The following is a 14,449-nucleotide window of genomic DNA, read 5'->3' on the forward strand; positions in this document are numbered from 1 at the left end:
ATTTCGCCGCCCCAAGCTACCCCCACGGCTTGCCGCCCCAAGCACCTGCTTGGCGTGCTGGGGCCTGGAGCCGCCCCTGGGGAGAGCTTCTCCTGCTCACATAGCTACTGCCTCTGGAAGGGGTGGATAAACTACCCGGATGGGAGAGCTCTCTCCTGTCAGTTTAGTGCGATTTCATTCCATCACTACAGGGGTGCTGACCCAGCTGCCCAGATGCAGCGCTTTAAGTGTAGACATGTCCTTGGGTTTCCCAGTGCATAGCCCGGTGTGTCTCTCGGACTGTAAACTCTTTGGGGCAGGGCATCTCTCCTTCCTGCGCTCTGCAGCTCTAGGCAGGCTTTTGGCAGCTAGCACATACTAAAGAGCCCTACAATAATAATATTGTGCCAGTAAGATAGCCTGCAGGGGCTGCAAGCTTGCTTTCACACAGGGAGAGGTGAAGGCATTTTGGACTAAACCCATTGCTTTAGGGTGCTGAAAGGAGCGCGGGGGAGGCTGTGAAGCAGCTGGGAGGTGCACTGGGCTCTGTGTTAAGGGTCTTTTTTCATGCATGGGGCAATTGCCCTCTTGCCATGGCTGGCTCGGCCCCTCTCCGAGCTCTTGGGAGGGGTTGGGGGCGGTGTGGCGGGAACGGCTGGAGCTGGGGGCAGCGCCCCAGCCGGGCTCGCTCAGGGGAGGGGGAGGCGGGCAGGGGCGGGTTAAAAGCAGCTGCCGGAAGGAATCTTTAGTTTTTGGAGACAGCGACCGCTGGGACCTGAGGCGCCCGCACCGCCCGCTGATCTCCCGCCGCCACAGGCTCCGCGCGTTGCTGAGACAGGTGAGGGGCTCTCGCGGCGAGGAATCCGGAGTAGCGCGAGAGCGTGTGTGTTTGCGCCCACAAGAGAGGAATCCGGATTAATATGTGTGCGGTGTGCTGCTTGCACACGAGGGGGGATGCGGAGGGAAAACTGTGTGTGTACAGAAGGGGAACGCTACGCAAGGAATCCAGATTAGAGGGCAGCGTGTCTGTGACCAGAGTGGAGTGCGAGACTGGAGAAATCCGGATTAGAGGGCGCTGGGGGTGTGTGACTGCTCGAGGAGTCTGGATTAAAGAGGTGCTGGGGATGTGACTGCAGGAGCAGTCGGGATTAGAGGGTTTGAGGCAAACTCTTGCTGTACTTAGATGAAGTTTCCTTTTTCGGTTCTTTTTCTGATTGCGGGCTCCTTTGTGGATATCCCAACCCTGGACCAGTGAGGCTGCCTGCTGGTAAGAACCTAGGATTTGCAGGCTCTTTACTAAACTGGGACATCTAATTTAAAAAGATTAACCACCGCAAAAAATATCAGGGAAGGCTGAATGGTGGGGGGAAGTTCAGGCTTTGGGGATAAAAGGGATTTTTTCAGTGTTACGTTTAACCCAGTGCATTTTGATCTCCATCACTTTTGCTAATACCTTTACGTTGAATTGCATGCAGAGAGGTTAGCTGCCCTGAGACTGAACTGCTCAGCATTACTTTAATGAGTAAAGTGAAAAATGTGCTTTGACAGCTCAAGCAATACTGACACGTCAAACCTTACTTGACTTGTACGTGCAAAGTCTTGTATAGAAGAAACACTCAGTTTCCTTGAGGGTGAAAGGGTGAGCTGTTGAGGAAATTATCATACATCGCTGCTCAATGGCAATTTGCTTTTAGTGTCATTATTTTAATTAAACTATCTGGCATTAATCCATCCTACTGTTTACAATCTTCAATTTTTCTAGGAGTCAATGAGAGTTCCGCTATTGATTTAAATAGAAGTAGGAACATGTGCTATGATTTTTATAAGATATTTGTTGCTCTGTATATTTTAACTATAAAAATGGGATTTTCTAATAATTTCTGTGAAGGTCATGACAATGTGAGTATTCAGGGTACATGTCCTCAGTTCCAACAACTAATTTAAATGCTCCCGTGGTGGAAACTGAGAATGAAAAAGTGCTTTGTGTCCAAAATCTCTACAGGTACAAGTGGATTTGTATCCACAGTGCAAATTTGCACTTCTTCAGAGCTCATGTTGGATATCATGCTGGCAATTTTAAAGAGACAAGGTGGGTAAGGTAATATCTTTTTCTGAAAGAGACAAGCTTTCGAGTTTACATAGAACTTACAGAGTTCTTTTTCGGGCAATTTTAAAGTCAGATGTGTGATATCACGTCAAATATTTGCAGTTCTTTCCTACTTTCAGTCAATTCTGACTAGTCCAGTTTTTTTTTAAATTATCATTTTTTAATTGCTGAGCTTTTATGTGATGAGTGAGAGTAGGCTAGCAGAAATATATAGCATCTGATCGTGGTCAAGGGAATAGGTTGGCACAGCAAGCAATACAGAATCTGACCAATTTGTGTGGTGGGAGAACAGAGGGATGCTAAGAATTTCAACCACCCTTTCAAGGCTGCCGTTTCTCCTCTATCATTCCCTTATCAGAGCAATAAATCTCTGATGTCTCCCTCTACTTTAAAGCAAATCCCACAAGCAAATCTGCCATGTCAAGAGATTGTGTTACTGTTATGTTAGTCCTCTTTGTTGGCATACTGCTTGGTCTTGCCTGTGTAGACTACAATAAACCATGTTAGAATATATTCAGGGAGTATAGTGTTATAACATGAGCGATGAGTACAGTAGACTTGCATGCGTAGACAGGCCTTTAGGATAGACATTCACCTCCCATGTGGTAGAGAAGCCCAGTAATTGTATCACCTTCCAACAGGCTTTTATCCATGGCCAGCTTGGGTCTCCCACACAGCAGAATTTAGCATTATTCCTAACGGATGATGAACCAGCCCTGCCAGAGTTTTAACCACTTTTTCAAAGTACTTTGTCTAGTTCATCAACAATTTCCAACAGCTGTGTTCTGTGAAAGATCCATGTCTCAAGGCGACATATCAGCATCAGCAGAATTTACGCTTTCATTAAAAAAAAAAAAAAAAGTTTCTCTACTGGTTGTGAAGAAAACTTTCCAAATGGGAAGTAGTGTAGCACTTGCTGTGCTTTAGAGACACTGAAACAGCACTAATGAGAGGTTTGACTTATTCCCAGGGTTTATCAACACTTAAAACACTACAGCGGCACAGCTGCAGCACTTCAGTGTACACACCACCTACACTGACAGGAGGGATTCTCCCATCGGGTAGGTAGTCCACCTCCCTGAGAGGCAGGAGCTAGGTCAATGGAAGAATTCTTCTATAAACCTAGCGCTGTCTATACTGGGGCGTAGGTCAGCTTGACTGTGCCGCTCGGATGTGGATTAACCAGCAGCTCCTGTAGACGTGTTAGCACCATCAGGGATCAATATAATTAATCCATTAATAAAACGTTTGATTCCATCATTTTTTTAAAATATGGGCAGTGGAACTTAAAATGACTTGTGTTTGCCTGTTAGCCTCTTTATCTGCAATGCTGGGCTAGTGCCAGGAAACCTCCCAGTTCACGGAAGTTATGGTATTGATTTTCTAACCCTTGATAACTGGTCCTTTGGTGCATTCCTCTTGTCATATTAGGTCAAAGGACACAGAAGAGAAGATGGACTGGGGAACACTGCAGAATATTTTAGGAGGTGTGAACAAACACTCCACCAGTATTGGGAAGATCTGGCTCACTGTCCTGTTCATTTTCCGTGTTATGATCCTCGTGGTAGCTGCAGAGACAGTCTGGGGAGACGAACAAAGTGATTTTGTCTGCAACACTCTGCAGCCAGGATGCAAAAATGTTTGCTATGACCACTTCTTCCCCATCTCTCACATTAGACTGTGGGCCCTTCAGCTCATCTTTGTCTCAACTCCTGCACTTCTGGTGGCCATGCACATTGCACATAGACGGCACGAGAAGAAAAGGCAGCTCACGAGTGGTGAGAAAGTGGATATTGAAGAACTGAATAAACAAAAGTTTCATATTCAGGGCCCCTTGTGGTGGACATACACCTGCAGCATATTGTTCAGAATCATCTTTGAAGCTGTCTTCATGTATATGTTTTACGTACTGTATGATGGATACCAAATGCCTCACTTACTGAAATGTAGTGCGTGGCCTTGCCCCAACACAGTGGACTGCTTTGTTTCTCGACCCACTGAGAAAACAATGTTTACTATTTTCATGCTTTCTGTGTCTGGGATCTGTATGCTGTTAAATGTGGCTGAAATGTGTTATCTGATGATAAAATTTTGTATGAAAGCACCTAGGAAACCAGCAACTTTAAAATAGCTCCCCACTTATCAGAATGTTTCTTCCCCCCAACTTCCTGATAGGTATCAGAAAACAGTGATGTTTTTCAGGCTGAATGAAAATAAAATGTAAACATAAAATGTAATTTATTTTAAAAATCTGACAGCCCCCCCCATGAAACTTACTGAGTTTTTAAAGATCATGGATGTCTGCTGAATACTCCCTTAGCTGAATACTCAGCCCGATCCTGCTAGCTGTAGCTTTTCAAGTTTGCAACTGGTAGAAGAGTAAACCCTGCTGTGATTCTAGTGTTAAGAAGCCAATGGAGTGTAATCATTTTAAAAAAGTGATACATTTGTGTGCATCTAGCTGTGGGAGACGCCAGAGAGGGGAGATCCATACATTCCTAGCATATAGTGTGTGTTGCACCAATCACTTTTAGTGATGAAGCTGCTAAGAAGGGTTTGTGTCTGAATGGGACAGACATTTGGTTTGGGACATTTTTAGGCATGAGATTCTTCTTGCTGCACTGGGGAAACTGGAAGGCAGAGTGGCAACTGCATCTATGGTAGGGTCCTTGTTTCTCTCTCCAAGCAATCTCCACGTTCATTGTGTGTGCGTGTGTGTGCATACACAGCCTAGTACTGTATTTTTCAGTAGATTCCTTCTAACTGCTCTCAAAGGGGGTGGGTTGTTCAGTTCAGCCAGTGTGAAGCAAGCCCTGGCAGTACTGCTTCCATGGAGGCAACCACATAGAACTTAGCATTGTAGGGGGTGGAATTGGAATCCCTTGCTCCTTCCCTGGGAGAGGCAATAAGGCAAACACTGCCTTCCCATGTAATAATTTAGAGAAAACATAAGGCAAGGGTGCCCAAAGGGGTGGTCTTCTTCCTCTTGCCCTTCAACACCTTTTTCTAGGGGAAGGGGTGGTGCTGAGGGCTTCAGTTTGGTAGGTTCAGTTCTAACCTTTGAAAAAGAGATTTTTACCAAATAACTGGCCCCCCCTTCAATTGCTTATTTTAAAAAATTGTGCTGACTAAAGAATGAGCAAAATTTTCTTTATCATTCCATTTTGTATTGCCCAGGACAACTACTGCACTTCAACTCCTCTTGCACAATACATAGCAGGATGCACCCTTCTAGCGTTCTGACACAGTTCTTTCTATCCATTCTGGGTAGCACTTAACTGTAAATCCGTCTCCAAATCCTCAACTAATCCACAGTAGGGTGTATGATTCTCCAACACTCCCACTTACAGCATGAGTCACTCGTCCATCATTTCACAATGTACACAGGAGGAGTTAGAAGATTCCCTAAAGAGATAAAATAACACTGTCTTGACGTGAGAGATATGTATGTTATAGAAACCTGCTTTTTCTTTTAAAGTTCCCATTGTTAAGATGTAAATTGCATGTAACCAAGTAGAGGAATAGCAAGAGTGCATCTGGCCCATGATCTTTACAATATTCTCAGTAACCATTAAAGTTTACATATTTACATAGGGAATTACAGCATTACATGTAGCAATGCAATTTCAGCACTTCTCCCAAGTGCCTACCCTTTAGAAGTAACTGTAGAGAGCCAGTCACTCCTGTTATGGGCTGCAATAACTTGGTATGCCCAGAAAGGGCATATTTTAGGGGCAGCATGTAGAGTCTCTAGGTTTCTCCTCTTATATCTGTTGTCTCCTGCAATACATCCCAATTTACTGCTGTTGGAGGAAATGAGGATGCACTGATTTAGGGAGAGTATTGTATGGAAATATTGCTAACCTGCATCACCTCATTGTACACTGGAGATGGAGCAGAAACAAGTTACTACTACTGATGCAGTGAGTAGCAGCTGCTGTGTCTGGGCCCCAAACCAGGAATGTTAATTACAGGCTTAGGTTGGGTGGACTTTCAAAATGTATAGTCAGAAATCTGACACCTAAGGGGGGGGGAAGAAAAGAAATCAAAGCAGCCCTATCAGAAACATGAGCAAAACTTGAAAAGTAAATAAGAATTAAATGGGAAACTCTATCTGTATGAGAACATCCTTAATCCAACTGTGATGAACAAAAGCTTTGGCATGTAGCATGCTTTTGCTTGGTTCCTGCACAGTTACATGTCCAACTACAAAAAGAACGAACTGTTTCTACACTCCCAAAGCTCTAGTATGTTTGTTTTGTAACAATTATCATTTTTACTTCATTCAGAACCCATAACTAAAGCACTTGTAACGTCCGAGGTTCTACGTTACTTAAAATGCTATGGCATACAACTGTCTAGTGAAAAAGTAAGTTTACTATCGAAGGAAATGTAAGCTCTAATACCACCTTAAATAGCCGAGAGCTACTGTAAATAGAGACATTTTTAACTTACATGGCAGGTTCATTAGTTTTGTAACTAGTTACACAGCGTTCTATATTGCCAACTTTATGAGCTGGTAGTGGAATGATGTGTATGTAACCTGCAGCAGAAATTGGTTGTCCCATCTACAGAAGGTTTTACAGCAGCACTGCAACAGCTGGAAAGACTGGTGATAAAAGATTTACCTCCTTAGTGGAAAGGTGGTTTTACCACTGTCTGGCATTTGGGAGGTGAGGGGGGAGGAGAGGGATGTGTTAGGACATGCTAGTAGGACAAACTACAGATTTAAAGGAATTTGCAAGTGGATGAAATGAAGATGTTCCACAGCTGATGACAATCTCAGGTTAATTATTTTCATCTAACAATTTGGCTACTTGGGCTCCTAAAGCAGTTAAACAGAGGGATTGGAAAAGCAACTGGTAGTGCCTAGGCATGGTTCTATTCCTGAACTGTAGTGTTAGTGATATTAACCCTAGTTGAGTTTTATCTGTGAGATTTTCTTTGTTTATATTTTTATTTCGCTAAGGAACTAATGTGTAGAAATGTGTGTTTGGACATTTCAATGGGAAATAAGCCTTGTGAACCCATTTTTGTGTGGCCCCATTGAATGCCTGACATATACAGAGAGATATTGTTCAAATAAAAATATAATTCTCTACTGGAGTTGTCTGTGTTCTTTCCTCAAGTACATTAAAAATGTTTGTTTCTTGTACATGTTGCTTAAAATCTTTTCAGATGAGTTCAAAGGCTATTTGCAGCAAGCCTGGAGAAATGGTCATCAAGGGGGCTGATTCTCTATTGCCCTGAGTTTTATGTAGTCATTTACACCAGTGCAAAGTGTATCTAAAATGCAAGGTACAACATAATGGAGAATCAAGAGGTTTTTTAAGGCCCAGCTTGACAAAGCCCTGGCTGGGATGATTTAGTTGAGGTTGGCCCTGCTTTGAGCAGGGGTTTGGACTAGATGACCTCCTGAGGTCTCTTCCAACCCTAGTCTTCTATGATGCTGTGATTCTAATGGGTCAGAATTTCACCCAAAATCTTCTAACTAAAACTACAAACAAGGCTGAGAAATAGCATAACACTATAAACAATCCTAAAAGAAACATTCACTAACACTCCAAGTAAGGAGGGGAAAATATTAACTTCTTTTAATTCACAAGCTAACTTTTTATCGTTTGGTTTTGTGTTAGTGAAAGACTACATCCTGAGGAGATTCACACCGAATTATATGGAATGAGCAGAAACTGGCACGCTTCATTTACAATCATAAACCCTTTATTACAGGGTTTCTCAGACAAAGCAACTTGCAGAGCTATATGGTGCAATGATATTTGATCTTTGCCACAATATTTTGCAGTATTTCCTCTTCTAAATGCCAAATCTTGAAGTCCATACAGAGTGTTTACTCACTCCTTAGTACATTAAAGCCAAGGAGAGTTTTGCCCAAGTAATGCATGAGTAAGGACTTGACTTAACTAAAAAAAATCCCACAATAATCAGGCTAAGGTCAAAATACCAGCATCTGATTTAAAAAAAAAAAGTTTTAGTCACCACTGGAGCAAATATGCATAAATAAGAAGACATTTCTACAAAAATCCCTTTGCTGTAGAAAATGTAATTGTGTTGTTTAAAATCACAATTACACCCTGTAACCAAGGCTTATGTGTCCTAACAGCCAGTCAAACTGCAAAGAGACAAAGTGGGTGAGGTAATACCTTATATTGAACCAACTTCTAATCTTCAAGGCACATCAGTAGCCACACACACACTTCACATGCATCCGATGAAGTGGGGTTTAGCCCACGAAAGCTTATGCCCAAATAAATTTGCTTGGCTCTAAGGTGTCACAAGTACTCTTCATTCTTTTTGCTGATACAGACTAACACGGTTACCACTTTGAAACTCTACACATTGTTCATCATCCCCTCTCATCCTTGGCTATGGTCTTTTGCCCATTACTATGTTCAGTGCCCTAGTGACAGAGATTGCCATAAAGGCTCATCGGGATTTCCATTTGTAGTTCTGGAATAAAACTGCAGTTGGTAAAAGCTTTTTAAATTTAGGGACATTAATCTTGACACAAAAAAGCTATTTTCCCCACAGATAATTTCCTACTGATGCAAAAGCTCTAAAAACAACAATCACAACAAAAAATAAACAGGATTCCTGCTCCCATCCTTTGCAATCTGAGCTGAATCCCTGCCTCCAATCAATCAAAACCTCTCCAGTCACAAGGTCCCTTTGGGCTTGAGCCCTGGCTGAAACATTCTTATACTAGACCCCAGTGGCACTTGCCAACCCAGGGGCAGTGTTAGGCTTGTGGGATGAGGCTGGTATGTACCGTAACTTTATTGGAGATTGTGTATTTGGGGGCTGAGTGGGAGTCAGAGGCCTACTAGCTGTGTGTGTACACCAGCAAGGCTCTAACCTCCTCTCTTTTGATGCTTGTGATCACCCTTCCTTGTGTGTTAAGGAGGGGACAGGGCTGACCTAGGAAAGAAGGGATTAAAAGCCAGACATTAAGTGACCAAGGGGAGCTAGTGAACATGGGGCAGCAAACAGAAGAGTTTATAGGAGGGAGAAAGACTAAAATCACCCTGGTTCAGAAAGGACACATCGCTAGTGCCAACACTGCTACTGGCTTCTCTACCTGCATCCAGACAAAGACCCGGACCATGGATGCCTCAAGCCAGGTCCTGGTGTGGATTTGTGGAGACTGTGGCCTGCATTTCCCCAGGCTGGGGAGACCATCCAGTGTAAGAGGTGCCTACTGCAGAATCTCTCAGGAAGCAGGTGGGAGAGCTACAGGAGGAGTTGGTGAGGCTGAGGAGCATCTGTGCACACAAAGAACTCACTGAAAATATGCATATGGAGACCTCCTAGGATGTGGAGCAATCAACTGTAGGGGACTGCAATAGCACCACCAGTTTTTTCACAGGGAGGAAGCTGGCTGCTGGTTACTCCTGGCAGCAGGCAGTGCTCCACCCCCGCTTGCTACCCCTAGTTCATAGAGACAAAAATCTGGTATGCTGCCCTGAAAACGAGAGATGAGGAATCTTCCCCAAAGATGGATGAGGAGAAGTCATGTACTGCCAGACTAATATACTACTTAGCTATAAAAAGGGAAATAAGGACAACCCAGGAACTATAGACCAGTCAGCTCAATTTTGGTACCTTGAGAGATAATGGCACAAATAATCAAACAATCAATTTGTAAGCACCTAGAAGATAAGATGATAAGTAACAGTCTTCATGTATTTGTCAAGAACAAATCATGTCACACCAACCTAATATCCTTCTTTGACAGAGTAACAAGCCTTTAGTAAGGCTTTTTATACTGTCTCACATAACTTTCTCATAAGTAAACTAGGGAAATATAGTCTAGATCAGTGGTTCTCGACCTATTTATCATTGTGGGTTGCATATGCGGCCCACAATGTGCTACCCGGGTGGCAGATTGAGAACCACAATGCGCCCATCCAGTCCCACAAATGCCCATTGCCTCCTGCCAGAGACCCCTCCACAGAGTGGGGCCAGGAGTGGAGCCCTGGGGGGAGGACAGGTGGCAGGGACCCTGGGCTCTGCTGTGTGGGACAAGGTGGCAGCCCCAACCCTGGACCTGGCTGTGCGGGGCTGGGTGGTAGGGCAGCCAGGTGGCAGCCCGGACCCTGACCCTGCAGGGCTGGGCAGCAGCCCTGATGCCATCCCCGGACCCTGGACCCTGTTGGGCTGGGTGGTGGGCCCAGGCAGCAGTCCTGGAGCCTGGACCCTGCGGGGCTGGCCGGCAGCCCCAGATCCTGGATTCTGCGGGGTTGGGTGGCAGCCCTGAACCTTGGACTCTATGGGGCTGGGCAGCAGCTCCGGACCCTGTGGGACCAGGCGGCAGCCCTGGATCCTGGACGCCATGGGCTGGCCAGCAGCCCCACATTTTGTGGGACTAGGTGGCAGCCTCGGACCCTGGACCTAAGAGTCTGCAGGGCTGGGTGGCAGCCCCGGACCACAGACCCCCGCCATTCAGGGCCAGCTGGCAGCTCAAATCCCGCCACGTTGGGTGGCCAGGCAGCTGGGAATTAGCTGTGTGCTAATTGGGCCACATGCAGCCTTCAGCCTGCAGGTTGAGAACTGATGGTCTAGACAAATCTACTATAAGGTAGGTGCACAACTGGTTGGAAAGCCATACTCAGAGAATAGTTTTCAATGATTCACTGTCAAGCTGGAAGGGCATATTGAGTGGGGTTCATTTCTATTCAATATCTTAATTAATGATTTGATTAAGGGCATAGAGAGTACACTTATAAAGTTTGCATATAATCTGAAGTAGGGAGGGGTTGCAAGTTCTTTGGAGGACAGAATTTGAATTCAAAATGATCTTGACAAACTGGAGAAATGGTCTAAACTAAATAGGATAAAATTCAATAAGGACAAATGCACAGTACTATACTTTGGGAAACAATAATCAATTGCACAAATACATAATGGAAAATGACAGTCTAGGAAGAAGTACTGCAGAAAAGAATTTGGAGGTTATAGTGGAGTGCAAACAAAATATGAATCAAAGAATGAGTCAACTATGTTATAAAGAAAGCAAACATCATTCTGGTATGTATTAGCAGGAGTGTTGTAAGCATGACATGAAAAATAATTCTTCCACTCTACTCAGCACTAATAAGGCCTCAACTTGTCCAGTTCTGGGCACCACACTTTGGGAAAGATGTGGACAAAAGTGGAGAAAATCCAGAGGAGAGCAGAAAAATGATTAAAGGTAGAAAACATGCTCTATGAGGACAGACTGAAAACACTGGATTTGTTTAGCTGGAGAAGAGCAGACTGAGTGGAGACACGATAACAGTCTTCAAGCATGTAAAAGCACGGGTGGCAGGTGGAGCTCCCCTTTGGGGAGGCTAGCCCTGGCTCCGCCTCTTCCACCCCTCACTAGAAGCTGATGCTGCATCACTGACCACCAAGTTCAATGAATGAGAACTGCATGGGACAAAAAAAGCTCGAGGGGTTAACTCTCAGATCCATGTCTGCACTCCTCTGTTCTTTCCTCTCATGTTGGCACCATTATCGTCACCCTGACCTATCATGTCAGCTATCNTCTGCTGTAGCCTGCGTTCCTACTGCCCAATAACCCTGCTGTGTTACTGGCTGGCTGAGTCCTGGGGATCCCAGGAAGAGGGGGGCCGGGCCCTGACTCCGTGACAATTGGTCCTGAATTGGCACCTCAGTTGGGTCCCGCCAGAACCGCATCATCACAGGGGGGATCTGGGACACGTGGCCCGTGTGCGATGGGGCAGGTGACCAAGTATGGAGGACCCTGGTCCCCGAGGGAGCCGCGGGTCGGGGGGATGGGGATGGGGCTGGGCTCTGCCCCCCGGGGGTCTCACTCACACTTGCCGTTGGTCTCCACCTCGCTCTCCCAGAAGGAGACGTTGCCCCCCGAGGGGTCGCGCCCCACGAACTGGACGCGGTAGGAGGTGCCGGGCTGCAGGTGGAGGAGCCGGTAGGAGCCGTGGGTGGAGTTGGCCTGGCCAGATGTGCGCCAGGGCTCGGCCACTGGGGGGCAGCAGGAGGGGGGTTACGAGTGGTGCCCCCCCACAGGGGACTGGGCCCCGGATCCCATTCCCTGCCCCCCAGAGCCAGCCAGGCCCTTCCCCCCGCCCGAGGGCCAGTGGCCCCTTCCCATCCCCCCAGCCAGCCAGCCAAATCTGGGACAACTCCCCGTGTGCCCACAACGTCCATCAGGTCTTGCGTGTGCCTCCTCCCCTGCCCCCCAGAGCCAGCCAGGCCCTTCCCCCCGCCCGAGGGCCAGTGGCCCCTTCTCATCCCCCCAGCCAGCCAGCCAGGCCCCCCCAGACTGAAACGGGACAGGCCCCCGCCAGCCCAGCTCTTACTGGATTTGCTCATGAACTGGATTTCGAACTCCACGCTGGCCTGGGGCCGGCTCGGGACCCAGGTGAAGACGGTGAAATCGGGCCCCACCAGCGAGATGCTGATGTTCTCCAAAGTGGGGAGCACTGGGGGGCGGAGCAGACAAGGGGGGAATTAACCCCTGAAGGTCAGATCCAGAGACTGGGGAACTCCCTGCCACCGTGGGGCAGGCACGTTGGGGATTTCAAGGCTGGGGAGCCGGCAGGGGTCTGGCCCCCACCCCAGGATTGTGGGAGAAGCAGTGCCCCCCCCGCACCCACTTACCTGGCTCAGGCACGGTGCTGCCCTCCTGCAGCAGCGGCTCGCCCTGGCCGGCCCGTGTCAGCGCCCGCAGCTGGAACCGGTACCGCGCCCGTGGGTCCAGCCGGGCCAGCGTCCCATTCAGCTGGGAGACAGGGAAGGAGATTTCGTGCAGGGGGCCCAGCTCCGACCCATTCACTGGGGGGGCAAGTGGGGGTTAGGGCCCAGGTGACCTATCTCCCTCCTGCCCCCTGCCCCACTCTGCTCCCCTCCTGTGCCCCCAGCTTGCCCCACGCCCCCCTTCTGCCCTTGCCCTACTCTTGCTCCTTAGGTGCCCCCGTGCCCCCCTGCCCCTAGCAGCCAGCCCCCTCCTGCTCTCGCTACCCCCACTCTGCCCTCAGCCTCCTTCCTGCCCCTTGCCCCTCACACTCTGCCCCTTCCGCCTCCTGCCCCACAGACAGCCCCCTCCTGCTTCTAGCGCCCAACTTCTGCCCCCCACCTCTACCCACACATCCCCCTCCCACCCTCTGCACTCACCAGCCCCCCATCCTGCACCCCTTCCCTGCACCTGCCACTGGCCAGTCCCTCACCATACCCATAGCTTCCCCTGTTCCACCCTTTGTGCCCCCACCTCCTGTCCCAGCCCCCCAGCCCAGCGCCCGCGGACTCACCCTGCTGGTACTGCAGCAAGGTACCGGTCAGCGCCCGCATTGGGGAACTGGGGGGCTGTCCACTCCAGAGCCAGCACCGTGTCCGACACCCCGCTCCAGAGCAGTGAGCTGGGGGGCTGGGCACTGGGGGGCAGAGGAGGTGGGAGCTGGGGGAGTGTTACTGGCACAGGCTGCATTGCGCTGGGGATCTGGGGGGACTTCGGGCACAAACACACCGCGAGTGTAACCTGAGCCGGGAGGGGCCTGGGGCCAGGTGAAACCCCTGCCCGCGACCACGGACCCAGGCTGGAGGAGAGGCCGGGGGGTCAGTGTGGGGCTGGCTGGGGAGATGGGGGGAGCTGGGCCAGGTGACCCCTGCTGGAAACTGGACCCAGGCTGGGAGGAGGGGCCGGGGGGGCTGGAGAGGGGACCGCGAGGTTCAGTTGTGGGGCTGGCTGGGGAGACGGGGAGGCTGGGGCCAGGTGACCCCTGCCGTCGGACACCGGACCCGGGCTGGAGGAGGGGCCGGGGGGTCAGTGTGAGGCTGGCTGGGGAGGGGGGGGGCAGCCCAGATGGACCCGGCTGAGGGGTCCCGGTCTCTGTACGGACGAGCTCTGGCTCAGCCCGTGTTCCTGGCTGAGTCGGGGGAATGGCAGGAATGGGGGGCAGGGCCCCGACCCCTCGTGACTGCTGTCCATGGGGCTGTGAGCTGTTAAGGGGTGTGGGGGCGGGGGGGCTACCTCCCTCGGGGTGCAGAATTCGATGTCTCGCTGCGGGCGCCATCGCTGCGCCCTGTCTAAACACGAACCCGCGTGAGGCGATAGCAGCTCCCAGGGCGGCAGCCCCCACCACCAGCCTTCTGACGCCGGGCTGCGACGCCTCCCCCTCCCACCGTCAGCACGCAGCGGGGGCGGCTGGACCGGGCCTGGCCGCCTTCCTTCCCGCATGCTGCCCACCGCCAGTTCAAACACCTGGGGGAACAGTAACAGCAGGCGAGCACCATTGGGCCCCCCGGTGCCTTGCACCCCAACCCGAGAGCCCCCTCCGGCCTGCACCCATGCCGAGCCCCCGGTGCCCCGTCCTGGACCCACTCGAC

At 49.3% G+C, this 14,449-nt stretch overlaps 2 protein-coding genes across 3 annotated transcripts; one reads left to right on the plus strand and one right to left on the minus strand.

The window, feature by feature from the left end:
• The first annotated feature begins 745 nt into the window (after positions 1-745).
• LOC116826128 (gap junction beta-6 protein-like) lies at positions 746-5,907 on the plus strand. Of its 2 annotated transcripts, XM_032782656.2 has the most exons (3): positions 746-817; positions 1,982-2,068; positions 3,518-5,907. In XM_032782656.2, the coding sequence occupies exon 3, from the start codon at positions 3,540-3,542 to the stop codon at positions 4,215-4,217; it is 678 nt and encodes a 225-aa protein (XP_032638547.1). In that variant the 5' UTR covers positions 746-817; positions 1,982-2,068; positions 3,518-3,539; the 3' UTR covers positions 4,218-5,907. The 2 variants fall into 2 exon arrangements, with proteins under 2 accessions (XP_032638547.1, XP_032638548.1); XM_032782657.2 differs by lacking the exon at positions 1,982-2,068 and having other exon boundaries at positions 751-817.
• Positions 5,908-11,900: 5,993 nt separating this feature from the next.
• Positions 11,901-13,484, minus strand: LOC116826125 (neuronal-glial cell adhesion molecule-like). The gene is made up of 4 exons (XM_032782653.2): positions 13,375-13,484; positions 12,728-12,901; positions 12,427-12,549; positions 11,901-12,088 (listed from the first exon to the last, which is right to left on the minus strand). The coding sequence occupies exons 1-4, from the start codon at positions 13,412-13,414 to the stop codon at positions 11,916-11,918; spliced, it is 510 nt and encodes a 169-aa protein (XP_032638544.2). The 5' UTR covers positions 13,415-13,484; the 3' UTR covers positions 11,901-11,915.
• Positions 13,485-14,449: the final 965 nt, after the last annotated feature.

This window comes from Chelonoidis abingdonii, chromosome 1 (assembly GCF_003597395.2).
Source record: "Chelonoidis abingdonii isolate Lonesome George chromosome 1, CheloAbing_2.0, whole genome shotgun sequence".
Taxonomy (NCBI): domain Eukaryota; kingdom Metazoa; phylum Chordata; order Testudines; family Testudinidae; genus Chelonoidis; species Chelonoidis abingdonii.